We start from the raw sequence: 27380 nt of genomic DNA, 5'->3' as shown, positions 1-27380 counted from the left end.
GGTGGAAAGTAGGAAAGAGATAATATATGTAGATTTTACCGAATAGTTTAATGACTTCCTTATACTGATCTTGAAGGAATTTTTCTCTAAACGCACAAAAGCACAAACGTTGTTGTTCGTATTATTCGTAAAGCAGATGGATGCGCCGATATTTTAATCAAGTATGAGCTTATGAGCTTACTGATGTCCATGGAGTTTAATAATTAATTCTGTTAAATCAAATTGCTTTGACGATCTGTCAATTTACGAAAACCTTTGCAAATGTGCGCATATAGAAAATTATTCGAATTACATTTAAAAAATTACCAGACTGTTTGTACAGATTTATCTATAGAGGTAACAGTTTACGAAATGAACGCAAAACACAGTTGCCGTCACTTGCGCTAGCACTATTAGGGATTAATTTCCCTTTGTTTTATACTAGTTACAGTTGGTGTGAAAAACTGAATGCTTTATCTGAGGAATAAGAGTACCTTGGAAATGAAATTCATTTTTGAAACCTTTCAAGTGTTTTTTTTTTTTTTTATTAAAACATTTATTAATGAATTTTTATTTATTTTTTTTTTCTATTTGCTTAATATTTACGAGAAAATAATTAACAATTATGAATTAAAGTTTACCATCAATTTTATTTTTTTTTGTATACATGAAAAAATTTTTTCTCGTTTTTTTTTTGACCGCCCACATCTTAGTTAGGAGAATGCTTTACGAATTCATAATTGAGATAATTAATTTTCAATTTTACTGATATTTATGTAGTGTGTAAATAAAAAAGAATGAAAAAAAAAAAAAAAAAATTCGCCCCGGGACGAATATTTAGTACCCACCACCTAAAATTAATGTATTAAAGTTTGTAATTTGACAATTTTTGCATTGAATTTTTAAAATATCTCCGATATATATTTAAGATTAATAATATCTAAGGTTTACGAATTGTATTTCTCGTAGGTTGTTGTAGGTTGTCATGCGAGTGTTTTTAAGGGCGGACTGCGATTAAGTTTTAAACTTGCTCGGGCTAATCAACGTTCAAGCGATAGATAGATGGCCCGACAGACGGATAGATATGGGTTAGTTCGTGGATGTGGAGTGCTATCCTAATCAACATATTATATATATTTTAGGGGGTCTGTGATATGTATTATCGGAAGTTAGTCTCGCAAGTACAAGTTCAGTGTACCCTCATTCCTCGGTGGCGGATATATAAAAAAGTTGATTTTTCAGTTTTTGTTTTGTTTTTTTTTTTCCATTTTTTTTCTTTAAATGATCACAAATGTTGAGTTTTTTTTTGTTTTTTGGTTTCTCTTTCCTTTTTCTTTTTATTCTCTTCAAACAAATAGTTCGTTGAAATTGTGTTTTGTATTTTAGAATTTTGAGCTAAATTTCTTTTATAAATAGTTAATAGTTGTTTTTTTTATTTTTTTATAAAATTTTACTGAGTTGCACAAACGTTTGCTTGTAAGTATATTCATTATTAAAATAGTGTTTGTTTTTTCATTGTATTCTAACTAGAGTTTAAAAAAAGTTGTTTTGAGAGTTTTCTACGTGTACAGAATTCACATATAAATCTTGAAAAAAAGGCTTCATTTTGATATTCAAAACAGTTTTACTATTCTTCTTTTTTTTTTTTTTTTTGTTGATGCTATTCTTTTATTTTTTATAATTCCATCGAAATATGAATAATAAATAACAAATATTCTTTAGCATATCCTTGTATGTCTTTTTTTTTTTTCTTTTTTTTTTTTGGCATTAGATGTTACGTACCAGGGTTTGATTAATTGCGAAACATAACATTATATGCTATGTCTGCATTAACGAGAAAATTTTTTCATCTCCTTTTTTACTACAGGTTTACCATTATTGCACAGACTCGAGATGAAAAGATGCAGCTATTGTTGTCTTTCAGTTTTGTGACCTGATAAAAGATTTATTGATCCGATACTCTAAAGTTGACATTTAAAGTTACGAGTAAAATGTGGAGTAAATCTCAATTGCATATACACACGAGCATGCAAGCACGCTTATATCGACATTTTATAACTATTCATTCGCTTTAATGATTATTATTCGCCTCTTAATGATTTTATTTTTAGTATTTGGTTAAAATCTTGTCTTGAAGCGATTGAAAAACTACGGATCATATAATCCATACATGGGAAAGCGCTTTTGCGATTATTCGCTAATTCAATATCTTAGATTAGAGTAAATTCGTTCAAATAAACTACTCGATTAAATAATTTGTACCTGTCTTTTTTTTTTTTTTTTTTTGCTTTACGCTATGCTCTGCTGCGCTGCGAGCTTTTCTCATTCGACATTTCAATTTTTGTTGTCTCGAAGACTAGAAATAACTATGAAATATTTTGTTACTTTGAAATTCACTACCTCTTATTCCCCCTTCTCCGATTACTTCCTTCTTAGGCTTATTCTTATGCTTTCTCCCCTCTTATATATACCTGTATAGGTGAACAGTGCAATCAGGCGCGATTGAAAAGTGTGCAAAATGGAAGAAAAATCATTAAATCATTTTTAATGCTTTTTGTTAACGCACAATTAATTACATTGTTTAAATGAGAATGAATAGTTATAATATATATATAGTTTATGCGATTTTTTTTTGGATATAGAACGTTTTAAGCTATCTGCTTGCTTCTCCCTCTTTATCTATATGCGAAAAGGACAAGCCTGCAGCTTCAAAAGATCCCATCTAGTAATTCTCTTACGTTATTTTAAGAGATTTACATAGTTACTATATGGGATTTAGTGTCTTCTAATAGAAATATATAAGTTGTAAAAATTTTTCTTGAGGTTTTTGTGTTTCTTCCTTTCGTTTTATTTACGTTTTTTTTTTTTTTTTTTTTTTTGAATAAAATTATTTTGGTTTTTTCCATTTCAATTTTCATTGATTTATTTCATTAAATTTATATATAAATTACATCTATACAATGTGATAACAAAGAGTAAAATACAAATTAATGGTAACAAAACTTATTTAATTCTAAAGTACAAAAAAAAAAAAAAAAGGAAGAAAATTCCAAACATATTTCACCAACAATTCAGGAGCAATTGAATCGCGATTTCCAACAGTCGAAGCATTTTGAAAAACAACTTCGATTCGTTAATAAATTTATATTCAACGAAACACATACCTGCATTACAAATGTTTTCACTGTTCGACCATTTTCGAGGAAAGATTTCAAATGACTGGACGAAACGCATAAGAAAAACTACTTTTTTCAATTTGATTTTTTTCTTTTTTAAAGAGAGCCACAGCAGAGTAGTTTCTTTTGAATTCTTTTACAAGAGAACTTGCATTTCGTTTATGCAATCTCTGTATTATAAAGTTTATAAATTAAAAAAAAAAACAAAAAAAAAAAACAGAAATAGAATAAAAAAGTTTTTTTTTCGCTTTTTTTTTCTTATCTTTTGCTAATTACAAAAAAAAAAAAAAAAAAAAAAAATCAAAAATTTATGTCATGAAAGTAAGAGTAAAATAGAAAAAAACTCTTAGAAATTAGCGTAATTAGAAATTAATTTCATTTACGGTAAATTGTAAATGAAAATAATTGTTCAGAAATTTAAAGATAAAAGAAAAAAAACAATATTTTACTTTCAGTTAATGTAAATAAAGTTTAATGATTTTGCTTAACAAAATCTTAACTTCAGCAATAAAACAATTAACATTAAATTAAAAATATAATTACAACGACAAAGGGGAGCAGCAAATGTACTTGAGAAAAATATTCATTTTTGAATTTAAAGCAAATCAATATGAGAAAAATGAGCTCTTAATTATATTTGTGATATATTTTATTCTTTTAATTTCTCTAAGTTTTCCTCTTTTTTCTTTTATTATTAAATAAATATCTGGTTCAATTTGTGTTAAAACATCTTCTCTTTTGTGTGTAGTTTATTTATTTATTTATTTCTTTTTTCTCTTTTTACTTCTTTTATCTCTCATATCTTAATTTAAATTTTTCCTTGTTTGCTGTTTCTTATTTTCAGTGTTTTTATATTTATTTATTTTTTTTTGTTTTGTTTTTTCTTTTTCAATTTCTATACAAAAAATATATGTCATACGCAAGTATTTAGAAAAAAAACTCATCTAATCAGGTTCACAATTGTTGTGGTTGTTGTTGTTGTTGTTGTGGCTTTCGTTAGACTTTGCTATTATCCGTATACAAGATATGCTAGAATTGTTGCTGGGCGCTCCTGTATTAGACTCCTTTGCTAAAGCCTGACGTAACAGCAAGTATTGTTTATCATCTAAAATTCGAGCATTATTGTTATCATTATCATTATTATTATTATTATTATTATTATAATTATTATTTTTATTATTATTATTATGGGTAATAATGACAGCCGATGTCGAGCAGGAGGGTATAGTGTTAATTTCATCTTTTAACACTTCATTTTTGTCTTCTTCTTCATTTGCTAACAAATCAATGTCTTGCTGGTGCTGTTCATTCACTGATTCTTCTTGTTCACTTGCCGGTATAAAATCTTCTAGCGTATGGGGTTTATCTCAATCGTTTTTGGTTTGACAATAAAGTTCTTTAAGAGACTTCAATTCTTCGATAAGAGCTTTATTTTGGTTTTCCAGCACCGCTACACGATTCTCTAGGCACTTAATATATTCTTTCTTTTTCCGACGACATTCGCGAGCCGCTTCTCGATTCTTTTGCAAACGTATTTCGCGTTTGCGGGACTGATCTTCAGCTATGACATTATTATCTAAAAACCGTAGGGAAAAGGAGAAAATTATTTTTATATATTTTTTCCTTTTAATTCGAGTCGATTTTAAAAAGAGTTATTAAAAAGAAAGAAAAGAAAAAAAAAAAAAAAAAGAACAAAATAACAAGAACAAAAAGAATTGAGATAATTACTAGAATTATATGACATCCTATTGGGTATATAAAATGGCGGTGTATTCTCGGGCGGTAAATGTATTAGGGTAGCAGTTGCGGGGCCTGTTGCACCAGTTGCCAAGGCGGGTAAACCAACATTTTCTGACATTTGCAAATTTGTGCCACCTTTAAGTGTTTTTTTTTTTTTGTTTATTTATTATTGTTTTTTGTTGTTGTTGTTGTTTTTTTTTTTTTTTTAGTTTTATTGTTTTCCGATATTTACCAAATGTAAGAGTGAAGTGTTTTTGGAGTTTTTTCAAATAATTTTTGTTGAAAAATTATTTTGAAATTCATAAAACCAACCAAAATGTTCCATAATTATTCCCGAACAAAAGATATATATAAGAAAAGGAAAAAGGATAAAAAAAAAAAACAGAAGAAAAGAAAAATCTATTAATTTAAAAAGAAGTTCGTTTTGTTTAAAAAAAAAGTTATTGTTTGTTAAGATTATGTTAAGAAATTTATGATCAACTTTTTTTTTTTTTTTTAAATGCTATATGCAGGAATGAATGAAAAATTATGAAAGCTTTTTTCGTTAATTTTAGCGAAATTTTCTTAATTTTATATGACGACCAAAGCATTGGTATTACACTAAGTTATTTGGCTTCGCTTACGACGTCTACCTAAGACACACGGTTTTCTTGATTATCTCAAAGTCGTGATCTGCCTAATTATAGTCGTTCGTAACCTCATTGCCCTGTCTAAATCTATACCCAAAAAAGTAATTATCAGGTATGTTAAATATTTTCATCGTCAATATCGATACTGACTTAAATTTTTCAAAAAATAATTCTATAGGCCATCTAAACCATTAGTATGCGAGCAGTGGATGGGGGCCTTGGTTGTTTGTATGTTTTATGCATATATTGCTTAAACATTCCTTCGAAAAGGAATTTCGTTTTTTAATAGTTTCTCGCAACAAGTGTGTGTGTGTGTGTGTGTGTGTGTGAAGCGTTTATAAGGATTTTTTATAGGAACACTCCTTTGTCTTAAAGTTATGTTGTATTGTGGTATTTATTGTAGTTCTTTTGGCTGTTTTTACCATTAAGCCACGGATGAGGTCACACCCTGTCTTATGCGCGTTAACTGTGAAATTACAATTCTTATAATCGTCGCGAACAATATCTAATGAGAAAATATAAATCGGCCAAATAGTTATTCAATTAAGCACTCCAAGAGCCTTATTGACGGAATTTATGGTTTTCTTCCGAACCAAAATCGTTCAATGTTTTTTTTAAATTTTTTTTTATTATCAAGTCTTGGCTAATAAGCGAACCGACAAATTGAATTGCAATAATAAAAAATTTGTAGCCGATTTTTTTTAACGATCATTGCTATATCGGTTGGCCTGGTTATTTTTCGAAGAAATTTGAAGAGTTACAATTATTTTCCTCGGCTACGTAACTTGCGTTTTAATCGAAAGGCGTATATATATATATATATATATATATATATATATATTTATATAAAACAATCCGAAAATAATTGAGTTGTTGAAGACCAAATTGATGGATGAACTTTACGTATGGATACTTGAGTTTATGGCTATTGGACATAATCCGATATAATTTTCTAATTTTATTATGAAATTTTCGATACTTTAAACTTTATCGGAATAATCCAAATAATGAATATTTTTGATCGGATCTATGCGGGTTTTTCATTCCCGGGTTATCAATTATTGATATTCTTAAAAGTTAAATATAAACGATGGAGTTGGAAAGCACTAAGCTTGAGTTATAAGTTTTTAGTTGATTTCCGTTATCGTTACAGTGTACATAATGAAAAAAGCAAATCAAAATTTCAGTATAATTGGTAACGTGTAAAAGATATTAGTTAGAAATCCGGTACGAATATCCACTAAAGCAGTGAAGCAATAAAAATCAATGAGAAACTGTATGATGTTTGTGTAACTGCCAGATATTCAAGATTCGCATCAAAGCAAATTTACTTATTTGCTTATTGTTTTTTTTTTTTTTTTTTTTTTTTTGCATGAAATAGGTATCGCGAGACAAATATGGTTTTCTTACTCTCTTTTTTCTATATATATATATTTTTTTTTTTTGGCGTGTATATGCACATTGTGATTATGTGAATGATCGATTCGTTTAAAATGGACAAAATTGGTTAGTTGGCCAAAGATACTTTTTTTTTTTTTCTTTATACGATAGTGCTTTGTGAATTAAAAAAAAAAAAAAAAAAGAAAAAAACTTTTGATATAGAAATGTTTATTTATTTAGGCATATACGTACGTATGTAATTGGTATTATAACGTGTTTTAATGAAACGTAATACATATACAAATACAGTTACTTTTACATTTCATCACAAATGATTCGTTAATTCTTTTTAATGATTTTATGTATTATTTTGCAAAATTTCAGAAAATGTTGTTTAATGGAAATAACTTTATTAAGTGGAAGGAAGGAGCTGAAGGTAACAAAAAAAAAAAGAAAAAAAAAAAAAATACTCTCTCTAATAATATCTTTTTAAATATACTTTATAATTAATAACAAGTACAGAAAAATTTTCGAATATGAGGAATTTTATTATCTTTGACGCGTTCGAAATGGAAGACCATCTATATATGGTTGGTTGAAAATTCTATCTGCGGTGATTTGGTAATGATATTACGTTTTAACTATGGATTTATAAATGGCAAAGACAGGGAGGGAGAGAGTGAGAGAGAGCGAGTGAGAGAGAGAGAGAGAGAGAGAGAGAGAGAGAGAAAGGGAAAAACGCTTCGAAACAGGTACAGGTGCCAAAATATCAGAATAAACGACGTTTTTCACAACAGCAGTTGGATTTCGTGCGCACAGTTCCGCTCTTTCACTGCCGCGGTACCACTATTAGCGCCAGGGCCAATGCATTGAGCATTGAATAAAAAAATTGAAATTTTCCATGGACATATATATATATATATTCTTGCTTAAAATGGTTCCGACAAATGGAATTTCATATAAACTATGTATATTGATGCATAACTGTTAACGCTCCAAACACATAATCGCTATGCATTCTTTTCCTTTTTTTCTCCTTCGATTCATAAATAAATGCAACTTTTTTTATTTAGTTTCTCTTTGAATGCAATTGAACAAATAATTTGCTGTCGAGCCATTGCACTGAATAATATTCGAATCGTTCGACAATTTGTTTTTTTTTTTTTGATGGTCCGACAGGAATTTATAAGTTGAGTACGATTCTCATAAATTTGATTTGTCTACGATTAGTTTTTGAAGAATTGTTTGCAAAATTTTTTTAATTCGAACAACCACCACGCGCAATATAAACTCTATGTGTATGAAAGCTAGCGAACTAAGTTGGCGACTTTGAAATGCACTTTTAATCAGAATTGCCCCAAAATTTCACCAATTTGTTAATGCAAATTTTTAGATGAAACGAAAGCATGGCCGTTAAATATTGGGTGATGGTAAAGCTGGACTTTGGTTGAACTTTTTTTTGCCGGCAACGACTATTACTGAGATAAAGAAAAAATGCTAAAGGCTTTCAATGTGTGGCTTACCAACACGTAGATAGGAAATGTGGGGACGCGTTAGATAGAAAATTCGATAGAAGGTTTTTTTTGTTCGGTTTTAATTTGAAATAATCGTTTATATTATGGCAAACTGCTTATGCTTAACAAATGAGACAACTGGTGCTTAATTAATTAATCACGTTATGTACATATGAACGAATGAAATGATTTTAAGAATGTTTAAATGCATTTGTCGAAATTAATCTACAAATAGTTAATAAAACGAAAACATGATCTTTACCAGTAAACGATAAACGGCCATTTAATGTAAAATGCTTATGAGCGAAACGGAGAGAGAGAGAAAGAGAGAGAAGGAGAGAAAGTGAAAGAAAGATAGAGAGAGCGAGAGAGAGAGAGAGTAAGAAAAAAAGAAAAAAAAAAAAAAGGATAGAGAAAGAGAGAATAGCGCGGGCGAATGAACTTAATGTAGAGAATAATCTCATAAAATTAATTAATTTTTACCTGTTATGTCGGGTCCACTAATTTCTGAATAGATTTTATTATATGAAGGTCGTCGGGTAAGTTCTCTTCGGCCGCGCGGTGAATCCTCATCCGTGAAGCTATCTTCACTATTTGTATCGAGGTGTTGCGTATTCGGTTCTGGCTTAATCTTGCAGGGAAAATGTGGAGGAAGCTTGATTTTAGTAAGTTTTGATCATCATTTTACATCATTTGAACAAATCAAAACAAATCAAACAAATTATGATGGAAGGCGAGTTTGGAAGCATAACCGTACCGATACATTGTTTTTATGTTATATGAAATTTAAAATTAAAAATAAAAAATAAAAAAAAAAAAAAACGCAAATAAATTATCAAAACGATTGAGTTAGTTAGCATTTAGTCTTACTTGGACAGCATTGCCTGGTGTTGTGTGTATAACTGTATTTGGTTTATTAACAAAGAGTACACCTTTGGGTATAGCAACAGGTCCTTGTGTATTTGTACCGGCGGCTGTTTGTATGACAGATGATTGATTGGCTGCCTGTATAACTGACTGAACCTAAACGATAAATTAAAAAAGGAAAAAAATAAAAACAATTATTAAATATATAGATGAATGTTCGATACCCACCACCTTAAGTAACTTGTTTTTTTCATTCACTTTTTTTTTTTTTTTTTCTTATTTATGTGACTCGATTTTCTTGACGGAATGGCCAGAGATTTCCCGGTAAAAGGTTTACTACTTTTCATCACGTGAACCGCCATATCCTATTATTATAGTTAGATGATCTTGTAGAAGCAAAAGTTGTATTAATTCAATTTTGAACCAATGCAAATCTGAATCGTTAATCATAATTTTCTAAAAAAAAAGTTATCTTCCGTTCAAGTTTTAATTAATTATTCAGTACGTGGTGGTCAAGTCCCAACCCACTCTTACAATAAAGTGTATTCCCTTCAAACTCCTTTACTTAACGTTAATTGTAGGTTTTGACATTATCTTATACCCAAGCAAGATTTTCTTTTTTAGTTTATAACTAATTTTAATAGAACTCTTTTAATATTAAAACATGTCCTTAAAAGTATTTTTGGGTAATAAATTTGCCACTTTCGAATACTTGCAAATGTGGGCCAATAAAATTGATATTTATTTTAAATGCGGTTAAATAAAGTAAAACAAGCCTCCCCTGGGCGAATGAATTTTGAAATTTTTTTTTTGTATTAGTATCGTTGGGTGGTGGATATAATAAAAGTGAATAAATGAGATAGCATACCGGCAAACCGTGGGGATGAGATGATAAATATTGTACCACATTTGTTGTGGTGGTAAGAACAGTACCGGTTGCAGCGGCAGCTGCTACAGCTGCTGAAACTGATGCCGATAATTGGGAGGAGGGTGGTGGTGGCGGATGCGCCACATTTTGGCTATTATTTATATTATTTTGTGTCGTAGGTGCTGAAGATGCTGCTGTGAGTTGAGGTTGTTGTTGTGACGTCATATTTAAATTATGACCAGCAGTAGCAACATTTACTGCTGTCACTGCCGCTTCATCCACATTATTCATGTTGGAGTTACCGCCGCCGTTCTCCTCCACGATGCTGTCCATTTTTTTAATTTTCAACAGCACCGTCACGTCTTCCGACAATTGCTTCAGTTTGAATAGTTTTTGTTCTTTCACTTTGCAACAACCGAAAGACAATTAACCGTGTGGTAAATTCGTTTTATGAAACTCACTCTAGTTTTTGTTGCTCTCACTGTTGATTATTTCATCTGGCACGCGTGCGTGCTAATATTGTGTATTAACTATTTATCCCACCGTCACCGTAAATGATTTTTCTTCAAGCATTTGTAATATAATAAAAATTTGGCTTCTACTGTGCCTTATCCAGATTAAAACTTTCAAATTATCCAGTTCGAGGGTTTTTTAACTAAAAAAACGAGAAAAAAAAAAACAAAAAAAAAAAAAAAAATGAAATAAAATAATATATATTTATATCTACATATATAAATAAAAATAATTTAATAACTTTAGATAACGAAATGTAAACATTTGTTCAACTCAGTTCTTAACGTATGTGTGTACGCGTACAGCTACGATCTCTTTGTGCTCGTAATTAAAAAATTCTTAACATCTCTCGATTAATCGTCATAGCGACGTATTATCTGTTTTATATGAGTCACACTTATCACATATTGACAACAATCAACTAACTAACACAATAACTGAAAACGACTTCATCATCAATATATGCTAACCGCACAAATACCGAACGCGAAATGTGCTGCTAACGTCTCTTGGCCTCTTTGTTTTTGGCAAACAATCAGTCAGCTCAGTCAGCTCATCTACTCATAAATCGTCATAAACGCATAGATAGAAAAAAACTTGCTTATCTGTGTAATGTTAACAATGGCAATAATCCAAGTGGTTACACACTCTTATAAAATATTTGTTTGTTAGTAGATTAAAATTATGATCAATTTTTTTTTTTTTTTTTTTTTTTTTTTTTTTAAATTATGGATAAAATTGCTACAAAGAAAAATCCATTTTCACTCGCAATGATTGAAAGATTTTGCTTTTGTTTGCATTTTAGTAAAGTTTTGACTCTAATACATACAAATTTCGAAATTAGGAAAGTTTTCCTATATAATCTTGAATTTGAATAGAATTTATAAATGAGGTCACCCGAAATTTTTGATATAAAAAGAGCATGCAGGGGAAATCAATCGCGTACCCTTTATTCCCTCTTATGTGAGTCTTGCATGTCCAGGTTTCGTTTATATCGTACTTTACTTTGACTTCTTTCATTGCCTGTACGTTTCTCATTGCTTCTCTTACTTGCACGAGTAAAGAGTAAGTAAACCAAATAGAAAAAGAAGAGCACAGACGATGAAAGACAAATAAAATAGATTCAAAAAGGAGTTTGTTTAATCATATTTTATATGAAGCAAAATTTATTTTTACCACGTTTGGACAAATAGTGGAAAGCAAACAATAATTCTCGTTTGGCGAATTCAAAAGTTGTTCAGATAAAAATTGATCACAATACCCATCCATATTGTAAACAAGTTGAAGTACCCAGTGCCCATTTACTGTAAACAAATTATTCTATTACTGAGAAAACTTATTTAACTTGTTACATCACAAAAAAAAAAAAAAAAAAATAAAAAAAATCAGATGCTACGGAGATAGCTTTATATACTTCATAGAAGCTATAACACTGGCGGCTGTCTTGCTTATCAGTACTAAAATGATTTAATAAATATTTAATCAATATTAAAATTATTTAATAAAATATCTGTAACGCTTAGCTTTCTAAATGCGAACGAGAAAGAGATCAACACAATCGCATTCTGACATTGTAACCGGTCACTAGTCAGAAGAGAAAACAATTCGCATGCGTAGCCGAGTAGGTAAGAATTGCGACCACAAGGTCAATGGTCGCGGACTCAAATCTTCTCAAGTGCGGTAGAGTTTACTTTGGATGTAGCTACGGCGAATGCGAGTACTTCAGTCGATAATTGCAACTCCAAATTTTTTTCTTTCACTCTCATCTTTCACTTCTTCCTGGAGCAGGAGGCATCTTCTTATTTCGCAAGAAAAAAAAAAAAAAAAAAAAAAAAATACGTTATTATAGTTTCTTGTGATTTTCTATCATTCTTGGTATGTCAGAGCAGTAATTACAATAGCACTCTTAGTTATCAATTTTATTCATGAGACAAGGTTATTAAGTCACGAAAACCACGCAAAAAAAGGAAGAAAGTTCTTGTAACTGCTCCTTGTGACTTCTGACATCGCTGTGATGCTGCTCAGAATATGGTTGTATATCGAATCTTTGAATACGTTTTGCGTCCACATAAGCATTACATTTGGATAACTGTAATATAACCGACTTAGGAAGCCAGTGTCTCGCGTCCCTATACTGTCTGTCTTCAGTAAATTTTGTTACGGTTATATAATAATAAAATGATATTAGAGTGATAATGCTCGATAAGTAAAACTCTTGAAGCTTCATACTCGAAGAGCATACGTAATAGTAGTGATTATGGTTTCATAATTTCCAGGGGTTTTCACTACTTATGATCGTGTTTAAGGAGACATATATCGAATTTATGAATTTTTTGCATTTATTTCATGTAAATAGTAAGAAGGCATAATTTAATATGATATTTGCAGTTTTGTCTAATAAAGAAACATCCGTGCGGTAAGCGTAATTAATGATATGCACTTTTATTGAGGGGTCAAATTCTCACGGAATGAAGCCTTTTATTATATTCAAAAAATACATCCCAATTCGTTTTTTTTTTTCTCTTGGTCTCTATGCGGTCTTTAGAAATCTGTGCAAAAAATGCGAAAAAATATATGCAAGTTATAGTAAATTTGGGTATGTCTCCCATAATTTAAAAGAAAAAAAAAAAACGTTTAAGATGAAAAAACCCCCAATCATTTTCTCCGAGAATCGTGCAAAAAAAGTGATAATGAAATTCATATTACATTTGATAAAATAAAAAGAAAACTTTTGTCAAGAATAAATAAAACTCAATTTCCCAACTTTAACTAATACTACCGTTATTAACGCATGTGTGGGCATAACCCGATTCACTTTTGAACAAAGTATTCCGCCAAAATATAAATTTTGCTGCTGTATACGTAAATTTCTGCGAGACACCGACAAAATTAGAATTAAAAATATTTTTTTGTTTTTTTTTTTTTTTTGGCTCTGGTTGGCGAACCGGGTTATTTCAAAATCATTTAAAAAAAGAGTTGGGTGCATCTACATTATTAATTTCAGAAAGCGAAAACTGCAAAAGAAAAGTTTGTCCTTCGATCTAAAATCTTTTTTAAAAGATCGATTTTTATACACGATAAGTCAGATTCCCAGCTCTATTGAATTACTCATCTTACAAGAACTGACCAATCAAGTGCATTTGATTTCGTGCGAACTGAGATTCTTAGAGATTGAACTCTCTTTTTAACCACATATGAGCTCGAAATGTTTCTTATATATTTTTCTGTTGAATTTCTTTATCTTTCTATACGATAGTGCGAGCTCTTTTCAGGCTAACTAACCTAAAAATAGGAATCCTTTTACTTTGCTAAGTAAATCAATTTTCCTAAGAACGGAAAAGAAGAGTTTGCTTTGTTTGTCATTTTATTTGTGATCGAGATGATATGCAATTTGGGTATCATTTATATCTTTTAAAATTATATAGTCTTCCTGGCACATTTCAGCAGCCAATGGTTTGCTATAATTAAGTTTAGAAAGCTGTACGTTTAAATTAGTCAAATTCGCGAATTCGCTTCGATTGGCCCCAATTTACGTTCGTTTCATTCAGTTTGATAAGCGAACAACTGAATAAAATGTCTTGTCAAAGACTCGAACTCGATCTACGCGTTTCACGATCTTCTCCAGTTAATCAGACACTTTCGCCTAAGGTTTAAAAAGATAATATTGACAATGATCTAAATTTATCGATTCGATATGTTTGGGAAGTTGGTGGGCATATCTTTCAGATGAGATTACAACAAAAGGTAAAATCGTATGAATTAAACGAATTTTAAAGATCATAGATATTCTTGCTTATCGTTAAGAGTTCAATTCTATATCATCTGTCCGAATATCCATCTTGAGGCTATAGATAGACAATATTTGAAACACAATTTTAGTTCGTTTCCACAGATCAAGTTTGAATGCGGAACACAAGCAATTTTAAAGAGTTCAAATCCTCATAGGACAATGCTGCTTTCATTCCTTCTTTCGCGTGAAGTGACTGAATAATCGACTTTTGAAAAGTGAATAATTGAAGATATTAGTACGATGCTATTGCAAAATGAAAACTAATAAGTGAATTACTAAGTAAACACATATTTTTACGAATTATAATTAACAAATAAATAGATTTTCTAGTCTCTAAATGTACATTTGGTAGCGTAGTGAATATTGGAGTTGAAAAGTTGAGTTAATTGTCAGTTCTAGTCGATGGTCTATATATATTTATATCAAACATTTTTAACCATTAAGCAAAAGGTAAGATTTTCTCTCTGAGGATTTTAAAATATAGCTTGATGTATTAATTCATTTAATTTTGACCCAATATTTCTTACAACATATGGGAGAGTATTACGTATTTTAAAGATAAGAATTTGTTATCGTAGAGTTGCCGCGGGTTTATTTAAATTCTAAACCTAAGCCGTTGTTTTATTTGCTTGTTTGTTGCGCTGCATTGGTGTTATTTTTATGAAATGACGTCATGACATTGTCGACCGACTATGATGGTTGGCATCGATGATGATGTAGCATTCTTTCTTTAAATATATGTACACGTATTGTCTTCGCATGTGTGCGTGCCGTTGTCAATGTTTTGCTCATTTATTTTTGGTTACGTAGCATATATGCACAGTTGTATATGCGTATAAGCACATAAGAGAAACATTGAAGCATTCTTAAGCAGTGATGATAAGTATGGTTGTTGTTTTGTTCTTTAACGATCTAAAAGTGTACTTAAACGAACGTGGAAGATGCCTTTTTTTTTGTTGTTTATCATATGACAGAAATATATTTTTATATGCGTTATCATTGGTATTGGTGCGGATTGAAAATACTCGAATTTCTTTCGATTATTTAATAGCGTTTTAAATCTATTCGTCGAATAAGAGGGGGCTGGAAGGCTTGACCTGGCAGCTCGTGAAATGCTATGCCTAGTTCAAGCCGGCATAACATTTTCGACGACAACGCAATAAGAGAAACGAGATTAGCACTGACATCGATATCCAAGGACTTTATATTTCTTAGAATATCTAATGTATTCCAGGAATATATGAAAACAATGCAAACTAATTTACTATGTACATAAATATGACTACTTAGCTTGGACAATATTACTTATCGTGACGATCAATCGACGAACGACTCAATCCGTACAATAGAATATACGAGTGCAAATGAATCTCTTAAAAGAAATTTTCATTGCAATATATAAGAAAAAGGAAAATGAGGTAATCACTTTCTATGCACTGAAGCTTCCAGTTTATCAAGCGTCGAGAAAATGAGTTTATCCCGCAACTCTCAGAAGAAATATGCAATTTAGGCTTCTGGTTGACGTAGTATTTGTCTATTTGTTAAATATATTTGTGTCTCAACGGTCCACTTACAAATATATATTTCAAATAATCACATTTTCTCATCATATTTTACATTTTTATTTTTCGCGCAAAAACGTTGCAGAAAAGAATTTAACTTGGAATTTTATTTTGTGCCTCCAGCGGGACGTACATGAATGTCGATCATATAATTAATATACAGTAAAAGTAAACGAAGAGTTATTTGTATTAAAAAAATGAATTAAAAAAATGATATAAAACTATGTCAAAGGGCAAATGCGACAATAAATTTCTATTTGATCTGTTACACCTAATCGTATGATAGACGATATTTTTATCGATACTTGGATGAAGGCTACTATTCTCATCGGTTTCAGTTAGAGAAAATCATGTAATTTCCTTCATGAGCCCTTTTTTTGATTATAAATACGTTAAGGTATATTTTTCGCGTAATAAAAAAATTGTATGAAACATATGAGAAAAGTATTATTATACGAAAATTATCAGCTCTGCTTCTAATGTTGCAATGTTGTTACATTTCTCACCGAAGCCGTGAAAATATGATTAAAGCAAAAGCTTTGAATAGCTAAAATTTTGGAGAGAAGAGAATTAAGACTAGCCATAACGCTCCACAGCACGCATGCAAGAGGTGGAAGGGGTCATTGTATATCTGAGGAAATACGTATTTGCTTATACATACGTATATTAATAGATATATATATATATATGTTTATAATGCTATCTTTATGATATTGTAGTTTTTGTTATTCATTTTTCATATTTGTTGGCTTCATTAAGTTTTTGTAAATATTACCTCGTATAGTGACGTAATTTAATAACTATTTTCGTTATAAATTTGGCTAATTTCAAAATCAATATGTAATAGAATAAAAATTGGATTTTGAAATAAATGAGCGAACTAAGATTGACTAGAATTTCTTGCAACCAAAAAATAATGTTTTCCTTTACTAAACGCAGTAAACTGTTGCCAATAGAATAAGTATAACAATTTACATTTATGAGGATATAAAAAAAAAAAAAAATATATTCGAACACACACAGCTGAGTTGAGAGAGGCACAAACGATATCGTATGGCAAAAAATTCTTTTCCTTACGTTTTCATACACATATTAACTTATTTTATAAATTTTTCAAACTTTATTTTCATTCTTATTTATTTATTTTACAATTTTCACTATTCGCATTTTTTCTCTGAAATATTTTCAATGAATTTCGAGAATGGAGGAATCAGAAAAAAAAAAATAAAAAAAAGAAAGAAAGAAAGACTGACTTGTATACTAATAAATTTGCTTTGCAAAATTACACAAAATACCGTTATGGCTTAGTTTTCTTTTTAAACACAGAGCTCCATTTCTTTCGCAATACACACCATTCGTTTAAATTAAATTTTTTTTTAATTTCATTCAGAAATTAAATTTTAAGAAATTTTTTCTTAGTAAATATTTTTAGTTTTTAATTCAAAGCACACACAGCACGAATGAAAAATAACACACGAAGCAACGGAGAAATAATAAAGTAAAACTAAATAATTTCTGATGACATCACTACGTCATTTGTTGGTGCGAAACGATAAAAGCGAACACAAGAAAGAGCATAGATGTAGAAGAAGCAACTAAAGAGATTGTAATTACGAAACAAAAAAGAGGGGGGCAAAGAGAGAGCAGAGATAGACAGAGAGAGGGAGAGAATACACAATTGCAATGTCTTGACTTGCCAATGTGTAAAAAAATCGTATAACTCGCTAGACTATACGAATTTTATATGTAGTATATGTGACTAGATTTCAATATTTTTTAAAAATGAATTTAAAAATTTTACTTTTAAAATTGTAATCGTAAAAAAAAAAATATATTATAAGAAAAGATGGAATTTTGTTCTTCTTACAACAGATGTTCGAATTCGATCTTTATCGGTATTAAATTTCACTTTACACATATGTCATTAACTTTCAAGTAATTTGTTAAGCTTTGTAACCTTAGGCGAATATCTAATAAAATTATTGAATTCATTAACCATATATAGTCTTCGGGAAATGCTTAAGTCTTCAAAGCCATTTACCATTTGTACCTTGATCGAGATCTTTGACTAAATTTTACTAAATGCATATATATTTACTCAGGGCATTTAAGGGAAGCAACTTCGCGACATCTTTAAGTTGTTTACCAATTCGCTCGATGCTTTCAATTAAGTCTCTGAGATCATTCCAATTTTCTTATATATATTAATTATTCGAATCTGTTTGTTTTTCAAATAAATAAATATTTGGAAGAAGTTCTAGTGCTTTGCCAAATAAACTTTGTCATCATGAAATGTCACTATATAATAAATAATGCGAAATGTGTTCGTTAATTGTTTTTTCAAAATTTTGGAAATTTACTTACCTTTTTGCAGGCACTTAATTTCTCTTCATAATTCTCGTATAGTTTGTGGACTACTTTATCGTGGATTATTTATATGCGCTACACCAGGGTCTTAAAAGATATTACGTTTGTGTGGATGTATGTAACATCGAAATGAACTTAAGATAGAATCACGTTTTATTACATCGATCGATTTCAAACCATTTTCTGAAGCGGTTTAAGTTTGTCTGTAGGTCTGTCTGTTCATATATACTTAACATACAAATCCCAAATTTTTACTTATTTCTACGAAATTCTGTACATTATCACGTTTTTGTTCTAGATCGAACTCTATATGGCATGGGTTTAGTCGCATCAGTTTTGCGACGACTGTAAATACCACAAAATGTCGTATTTTGAAAAATTTGCTACATAATATTTAGCGAGTGCCGTATGAGTAGCCGGGTAAAGAAACGATCACGATTAAGAACTCAATGATTGCGGATTCAAATTTCCCGTCCGGCAGAGTTTTTAATACCGACGAGCATATGAACCGGGTGGCAAAAAAATCGTATTTTTAATATATTCCGTTAAAAATTGATCCATAATAATTGTTTGACATAAAAATTAATTGAATTAGATTGAGTTCAAATAGGTGTAGGGGAAGTGATGTACTGTATGTAATCACCGGCCTTGAATAACTATAATGTTTTTAATTGAGTGAGTCTGGAATGGTGTTTTTTAGATTTATTAATCAGGCCGCAGCAGCCACCCATGAATCTATCTATCTAACTATCTATCTACTTGTAGTGGATTGCTGGGAGCTTAAATCACCCAATTCAATTGCGTAATTGAATACTATAAAAAATACATCGCTCAAAAATGCCACCAACTCAATTCGGTTTCTTGGCCGAAATAATATTTTTTAAATTAAAAACAAAATGGTAGAAATTTTATTCGACTTGGCCGGTCTTCTTACAAATGCTATCGACGATTTCTGTTGAAATTAGAAAATAAACTCTAATACATATATCGTAGATATCCTCTACATAAACAGACATATAACGAAAATTTGAAATCGTAATCTAAGCCAGTGATTTCTGATCTGTGAATCTTGGCTCGCTTGAAAGCCGCGGACTATTACCAAAGTTTTTAAGATATTTTTACGATTAGAAGACTTATAACAAACCTATATAGCAAAATCTATCGTATAAGCTTCGTATGATAGCTTTTCAAGAAGGTTGTGCTAGTGTTATCCAAACGTGCCACAAAGTATATATGCTAGGTTTGTGGATTTTTTCTCGACCCCAAGGAATTTCTCCATAAACTCTATTAGCGAAAGTAAAATTCTAAGTCAATTTAGTTTTTGGGGCTGACGCTTCCATTAATTTAATATCTTTTTCTACTTAGGCTTTCAGTTTATTTACATTAATTACAACTTAATTCTTTACAATGAGCGATTAGGAATATAAGAGTGAAAAGATAAAGCGAGATTATGACTATTATACCTTACACTACTTGTGAACAGGGTATATTAAGTTTGTGCGGACGTATGTAACACCCAGAAGGGCTTAAGATAAAGCCAGCTTTTATTATACCGATCGATTGGGAAAATTTTCTGAATCAATCTAAGCCTGTCTGTCCGTCTGCCCGTCTGTTGGCTGTCCATGTCTATGTGTTCAATTTAAAGGCCACAATTTTTGGGATATTTTGCTGAAATTTGGTTCGCAGACGTGGCCCAACTACGAACAGTATTTAGAATGGTTCGGATCAGCCCACTTTTTCGACCGTATCGGTCTATTTCTCATAAAAAGTAAAGCCTTCAGGAAAGGTTTAGTTTTTCATAATTTATGATGAAAATCGATCCATAGTAGCAGAATAACTAAAAAAATGAACAATAGGAAATTTGGATCACACAGATCTCTTTGTTAAGCTCTTAACTTATATAAGGGTTATGATGAAAAGCAAGCCTTTATATAAAGAAAAAGTACAATTTCTAGTTTTCTATTACGGAAACTGAAATTTGACAAATTTGGGTCACGTCGTACGATGTTTTACGCATCCTCCAAGGTGCGAGCCTTATTGACAAATATAACACCAAAACGAGGTACTAGGCAAAGTGGTGTAGGGTGTCTATGATATTTCTGCTTTCGTCTTCTTTTTGTGAAGTCAAAGAAGCAAAATACCGTTTAATTAAGTTCTGGAGTGACGGAGTATATCAGTAATTGTCAAGGTGCTAATGAATTAGTATTTTATGTGAATTTGTTTAATGAAATGAATTTCTCTGAGCACTTGGATAAACTGGCGGCCATTTATGGTGATTTTTTATCTCTCATCAAGAATCCTTCAAGCATGTCAACAAATGGATCACACGATTTAAATATATTGTATTAAATTATATATCAGAAAGAAGCGCGCTTGGATTGAGCTGGAAATTGTTGACTATTAAAAATTAAAACCCAATTAGGAATATTACAGTTTGTACATTTATATACAGCTGTGTTAACTATATACACAGCTTATTTTAATAGGAGATGCAAGACTATAAACAAAGAATTTAGCTCCTCATCCTCCGCAGATACTTAATTGCAAAATTTGGCAGAATTTTAATCTTAATATGAAAATAGTAATCGTAACTTGAATAGTAATCGGCATGTGTTTGGATTGAATTCCATTCAATGCATGCATTTATGCCTTAAAAACTTTTCACAAATATTTTTTGGCCAGGAGTAGCAGGAGTGAAAAAATGAGAAAAGTAATTATAATCCCTCTGGATAATCCCCTTCCCTTTTTACATTCAATAATAACTTCATTAAAATAAGAAATTTTCAATAAATTTTAATATGCATGTATATCTTTGTATTTGTTATACACATATATACACATATATATTGTATAAATTTTTCTCAAATTTAGTTGCAAGATGCACTAAAGTTTACATATTCGTAAGATAAGTAGCAAACATTACCAACAGATGTGAGCTGCCAAATTATGCAACACACCTGAGCCGAATGTAATTTAACAGCAAACGCAAACAACATGAATGTTACGTTTTTTAGAAGCAAGATTTCTCTCTGGATGAAAAGTGAGTACCATTTCCGAATATAAAAATTCAAATATCGAATCCAAAAAAAAAAAAAAAAAATGTTTGAGAGCGGCATGCGACGACATACTTGCCAACGTCCATTATAAAAGCATGTAGTTACGTAAGTAGTGTCGCGATGGATATTTACTAAGCCAAATACAAATGCTCACTTGCTTATATAATATATACCTTTTCGTAATTATGTGTGAATTCCAGCGACGCGATAACTGATCTTTGAACTTAATGTAATATCATGTAGATAAGGAACAATTCGTGGACGGATTTGTTCTTCTAGACATATGTATTCATATACTCATAATGCAAATTTAATTAAAGAGAAGGATAGATTTAATCTAAACCTATTGCTTGGCTTTCGCTGATGAGGAATATTTAAGCAGCGGTGCTTCAAGTCCCTTTGATTCCTTTCAACACCTTTCAACAATGCGCGTAATGTGCGTATAATCTGGTGATGATGGCGAACATATTTTTGTAGCATACTTTTAAGCTATATTAGAAGGACTAGGTGTGTGTGTGTGTGACACGTATGTTTGAGTTGACGACGTATCATGCCGCCCAAATGTCGAAAAGTCCATGTCACTGAAAACAAAGTTCGGGTAATCACACTCTAAATTCCACCAGTGTGGATACATTTTGTAAATGCCTTGTGTGAGTTAAAGACATTGGAATCAGGGAAAGCCGATATTTAATTACCGTGGGTTAATTTACCAGATAAAGCAACCCAGTTCGTGGTTACTGGAGGTTCGTTTCGCGAATCTCTGAAATATTTACGTTCTGATGACCTAAAAAAGTATTTCATTAGCATGACCATACCATGGAATTTCAACCTGTCATTGCGTTCATAAGGTAGGATATATAGACCGACACGTGAAGTTAATAGAAATGAATCAATACAAAGTACTTCATGAAAGGATTTCAAATGGAAAAGCTTCCCAGAATGTGGGAACCTTCACTAAAGTGAACAATATTATTACCTCAAGAATTCGACGACGATATAAATTTGCTTAAGGAAAATTGACTATTTGATCGGCTATTAACTTCACATTTTCGAAAACGACGGATATTTGGGGTAGCTTCATACTTAAGCTAGCATTACTCGAAATAAGCTCCCAATATAAAGAACGTTGCGGGGTTTGTTCCCACCGCTGTCTACCTATTGGTTATTGATATGGCCTTTTTATATTTTTATCGTCCCCAGTATACCCGAAGGTCTAGTGGCGATCAGCAAAAAAGTGCTGAATAACATTCTTTTCCATTAAATACCCTACATCACTTCTCGTAGTGCAGTTTTTTGCTCGTTCTGCTAATAATATATATGAAAATTTACACATTATTTTCATCTAAAGGTATATTTTTCATGAAAGTGCGCCCAAAATATCGTATGACGTGATCTAAATTTGCAAAATTTCATTTGCTTTGCAAAAATTTTATTGTATTTCAGTTTTCGTCCTAAAAAAACCAGAAAACCTTCTCCCCATGCAAGCGCTTGCTTTCGATGATAACTCTCGTATAAGTATAACGATTTTCAATAGCATTCGTACTTGCTTCATTGATTGTATCGAATTCTATCAAAATATCTCAAAAATTCCGATCTGTAGCTTGAACATATATTACATGGGCAGACATCAGACGGACAGACAGGCTTAGATCAATGCAGATTAGAATTCTGAATTGATCGGTATAACAATAAGTGTACATACGACCGCAATAACTTAATATACCCAATACCACAAGTGGTGTAGAGTATAAAAAGATTGAATTTTCAATATTTCATAGTGAAAATAAGCTTACAATAGTTGTAATTGACGAAGAAATCTATCCTAAGTGCACGTAATTGGAACCATATGAATCTATTTCTTGGCCCCATTCCATATAAGGTATCTCACGAGTGATAAGGAAAAAGGGTTAATTTTTAATATTTTATGATGAAAATTAATTCATCATAAATTCATGCGTTTCAGCAAAAAAAATTGACGGTTGTGAATTTGAATCACGTAGGTGTATTCTTTTTTATTCCCAACATATATATAGAGGCTATCACGAAACGCAAACTCTTTGTATGGAAAGAAAATATAATCTTACAAAATGCGGGCTTTCATGACAATTCTGGCTTTACGTGAAAATAAAGTGTACTTTTTGGAGTATTATTACTAAAACGAGTGACAAACTATATTAGGCGAAGCGACATAGGGCGTGAATGGTCGGCGTTGACCGATTATGTTTTTGTCTGTTGTTTATAAATTTGTTGTTGATGATTGCGACAATTCCGGATTTGATTTAGCAATAATTTCATATAGAGACGAGGTTACACATTCAAAATCGTTTATGGATTTTATCTATAAATTGTGTAACGCGTTTTCATTCTTCAATTCGTAGAGATCTCTTCAAAATGACATGGTTTATGTATTATAATCAACTTTTCCACTTAATTGTTCTGTACTTTCTGTGCTGCTTGGGTAGGGCATCTCCTTTAAATCTATATATATTTCGGTTGTCTTTTGTTTTGATTAGTGCTACTTTTCTATCAAAATTAACGACATTGCCATTCTCAATTATTTTGCATATGGATATAAAATTGCAATGATCATAGCATGCGATAATTTGTAATTTAAAAGTCCCTCACAAAAGTATATAAATGTTTCACTGGAATATTTTCTCCTCTAGCTGGTATTAAGTTTTTCAATTTATCAATTCAGGAGCAAGTTGCTGCTCATATGACAAAAAGCATCATCGACTAAAATCTATTCATTTTTGCTAAAATATACTATGATTAATGTTTCAAGTAATACTGCGAACTCACTTTGCCCTTGTCTTGTGGTGAACACAATTATAGCATGCAATATTTCTATTACGCAGAAATGATGACTTTTGTTGAAAGTTGTTACTCTTGTTTCTTCTTCAGTATTCTCTTTATTACACCAATTTCGGCGTAAAAATATTTTCGGTATCATTTGCCCTATTTTTTTTTTTTTTTTTCATTTTATCGTCTCTCCTCTTTTAAATTCAGCACTTTTAACCTTTCCAACTTAAACGACAATCGAGACATCTCCCAATTATAAAGAAGATTTTTCTACATAGGTGCAAAGTACTGGATTTGGTAATTCATTGTTTTTAAATTGTTTCAAGTTTCACAAAATTGCTTTAGTTATGTTATTTATTAATCAGTGGTCTTTTTTAGATTTTATTCGAATCCTTTTACTCTAACTAAGCGGTTAACCTTATAATTTGTTTAATGTAAGTCAAGTTCTTTTCCCCGAAGTATAGTGTTTGAGGTAAATTAATTCTGTCACTTTTATACCTAGAGTTATATTGGCCCAATGCTATGTTTTTACTCTATCGGAAACATTTTCATTACATTCATCTACTATATGATAACTCTAACGACTAAGGATTGCTAACAGACTCTTCATCTGTATGCATTATGTTGAGAAATTTTCGCTATTTAGGTCTTCGATTTTCTCGATTTGACTTGATATTTCAATATCAAATCTTTCGCTAAATTTTACGGGCAAGTTTAAATAGTTGTTGTCGGGCCAACGGAATAAAATTAATTTAAATCAACTTAATTTAAAGCTACATATACCGCTTTGCCGCTAACCGACATTAGCAGAGCAAAATTAACTCATATTAACCCTTTGGCGTTTCAATCGAAAGTGGACATATTATAAAAAACAATAAGGTATACACACGCACATAACATAGTTGTATATAAATGTATACATAGTTCAATATTCGCGATTGGGTTGTAATTTTTAGTACTTACGAGAGATAGTGTAAATATTATTGCAACATAAATGGACAAGTCAAGGTTAAAGCAATGTTTATAGGCTTTATGCTAACGTATATGTGATCCTGCTCATCCGTAGAATTTTTCTACCTTTACATATAATGGATGAAAACAAGCTAGGTTTCAATGTCCATCACGAAACTAAAAATTTATGGCTTCATATTTAGAGGTTGAAGGAGCTAGTGGGGCGTAGAATATTATAGGTTTTTCAAATGACACGAAACTTTTATTGCAAAACGTTACCCGACAAAGAACGACATAAACTCATGCGAATATTAAGAAAAAGAAAAAAAATCTCAGTATATTGGCAAAGTGATTTTGTAATATGACAATATATTAGAAAATGCGTGAAGGAAATAATAAAAGAGCGCCAACGTGGAATCGGATTCTCAGTTGATGTGTCTGAGCAGCGTTTTTACTTTGCTGACTCAAAAAAGGGCCACATAGGGCAAGTTGGCCTTTTGATTTGGACTTTTTATGACGTTGGACTTCTTATGACGGGAGAAACTAATGGATAGAGATAGGGAATGGATGCTCGTCGTTCGATGCATTTTACATATGGATATCGCTTGTACTTATTTATACATTACATTAAGATGCTTGCATTACTGCAAGCTTTTTTCTTTTAAAGCTGTACTTTTTTGCGCTTTCATACCTTAGCCAAATATTCTGCTCACATCTGCCATTTACTCAAACGATGAAAAGGGTAAGTAAATCAATTTTGTTTTCGGATGAATATTATCCCCTTTTTTTTTTTTTTGCGTTAATTATTCATTCAAACTTAAGTCAAATGTGAATACATAATCTTTCGAGACGTTTCTCACATTTATCATTCGCCGGCAACTAGGCATTTTGAAACAACATTTTATAAAAATCGACGAACGAAAGGAAGGAGTTTTAAGTAATATTTCAAAAATTATGTAGCTTTTTAATAATAAGGTTGCGTGTGTGGGTGTGCATGTATGCCTAGGAAGTGCTCAAATAAAATGTAGTCAATTTAACACCAAAAGAGGCACAATGGCAAACACACAACTGAAAGAAAAGAATGAACCGCAACGCGGTATTTCAGATATTGTGGCTGACGTTGTTAAAGTAAATAATAGAATCACTTGTAGAAGACATGCATAGGCGCTCGTATTCGTATTTGTAAATAATCATAAAATATTGACCTTGTCAAACCGTTAGTCAACGTTTTGTAAGTATGTCGTCAGTAAAAATACATAACCTTCCAGTATGGTGAAGTTCAAGGCTATCGTAAACTCGCTACACAAACACATAAGCACGCGCACACACAAAATCATGACACGAATCATCATCGCAATAAAATTAGTGTCCCAAGCAATTGGAAAAGTAAAAAAAAAAAGCAGCAAAACATTTAGCAAAATAGCTAAGCTTTTTTCGGTTTTCGGTTGTGTCATTAAAAACTTTCAAAGTTCAGGTGTTTCTCTCAAGGATTTCATCTATGTGTTTTCTACTTCCCTTCAGAGAGTATGTTATTACTGCATTAATAGCTTATGTATGTTTATGCATGCGTAATATTGTGCATATAAATCGGAATAAATAACCGAAAAAATATTGACCCGAGCAATAGGTGGTACAGTAGTACATCCCATTCAACGTCAGATACGAATGGGATGGAATGGGATCTTTTAAAAGGTCAACATTTTTTAGGGTTCAAGCTCTTTTTTTATAATTTATTATTACTTCTCAATTCCACTCGATTCTGTTCGATCTTGTAAGTGACTAACTGTTACAGAAATCGGTCACCTTTAAACTATTTAACTTGTACTTTGTTACGCTCTTTTTGAGAAAAACTACTATGCCGTGGATAACATCATAAAGATTGTCAACATAATTATGGATCAGGATTGGTGAGCTAAAAAATGAATCAGACAGTAACAAGTCCCATAAAAGGAGGCTGTTAGCGTTTCCGGAGGGAAGTAAACATATTTATACCCTAGTATAATCCTGTAATGAAAATGAAAAAATCAACTTGTATAAAATAATTTAAATTTTGTCAGAAGTTGAAAGACAAAACGAAGAGTGCGTGAGGCCTTGCCAGATATATATTGACTTGTTCATAAATTTATTCAACAAGTAAGGAAATTATATTCGGCTATGGCCGAATCTATTTCCTTTTGTTTAAAAGA

The 27380-nt window shown here is 31.1% G+C and overlaps 1 protein-coding gene across 10 annotated transcripts in view; it reads right to left on the bottom strand.

The window, feature by feature from the left end:
• Nucleotides 1-4071: 4071 nt before the first annotated feature.
• Nucleotides 4072-27380, bottom strand: part of LOC119644812 (cyclic AMP response element-binding protein B) — a 35258-nt gene continuing 11949 nt past the window's right edge. For 2 of the 10 annotated variants that reach the window (XM_038044560.1, XM_038044562.1), the window contains exons 2-7: nt 10615-10808; nt 10154-10557; nt 9289-9441; nt 8902-9073; nt 4884-5030; nt 4072-4731 (exon numbers count right to left, since the gene is read on the bottom strand). In XM_038044560.1, coding sequence (XP_037900488.1) covers nt 4523-4731; nt 4884-5030; nt 8902-9073; nt 9289-9441; nt 10154-10557; nt 10615 — 1086 coding nt within the window. In that variant the 5' untranslated portion in view covers nt 10616-10808 and the 3' untranslated portion in view covers nt 4072-4522. Of the gene's footprint in view, nt 4732-4883; nt 5031-8901; nt 9074-9288; nt 9442-10153; nt 10809-17095; nt 17136-17271; nt 17540-18382; nt 18473-27380 lie in introns of those variants that run through there. The other 8 variants (XM_038044559.1, XM_038044558.1, XM_038044557.1 and 5 more) reach the window with 8 other exon arrangements.

Source organism: Glossina fuscipes, unplaced genomic scaffold, assembly GCF_014805625.2.
Source record: "Glossina fuscipes isolate IAEA_lab_2018 unplaced genomic scaffold, Yale_Gfus_2 0, whole genome shotgun sequence".
Classification (NCBI taxonomy): Eukaryota; Metazoa; Arthropoda; class Insecta; order Diptera; family Glossinidae; genus Glossina; species Glossina fuscipes.
This window is presented reverse-complemented; position numbering and strand designations above follow the sequence as displayed.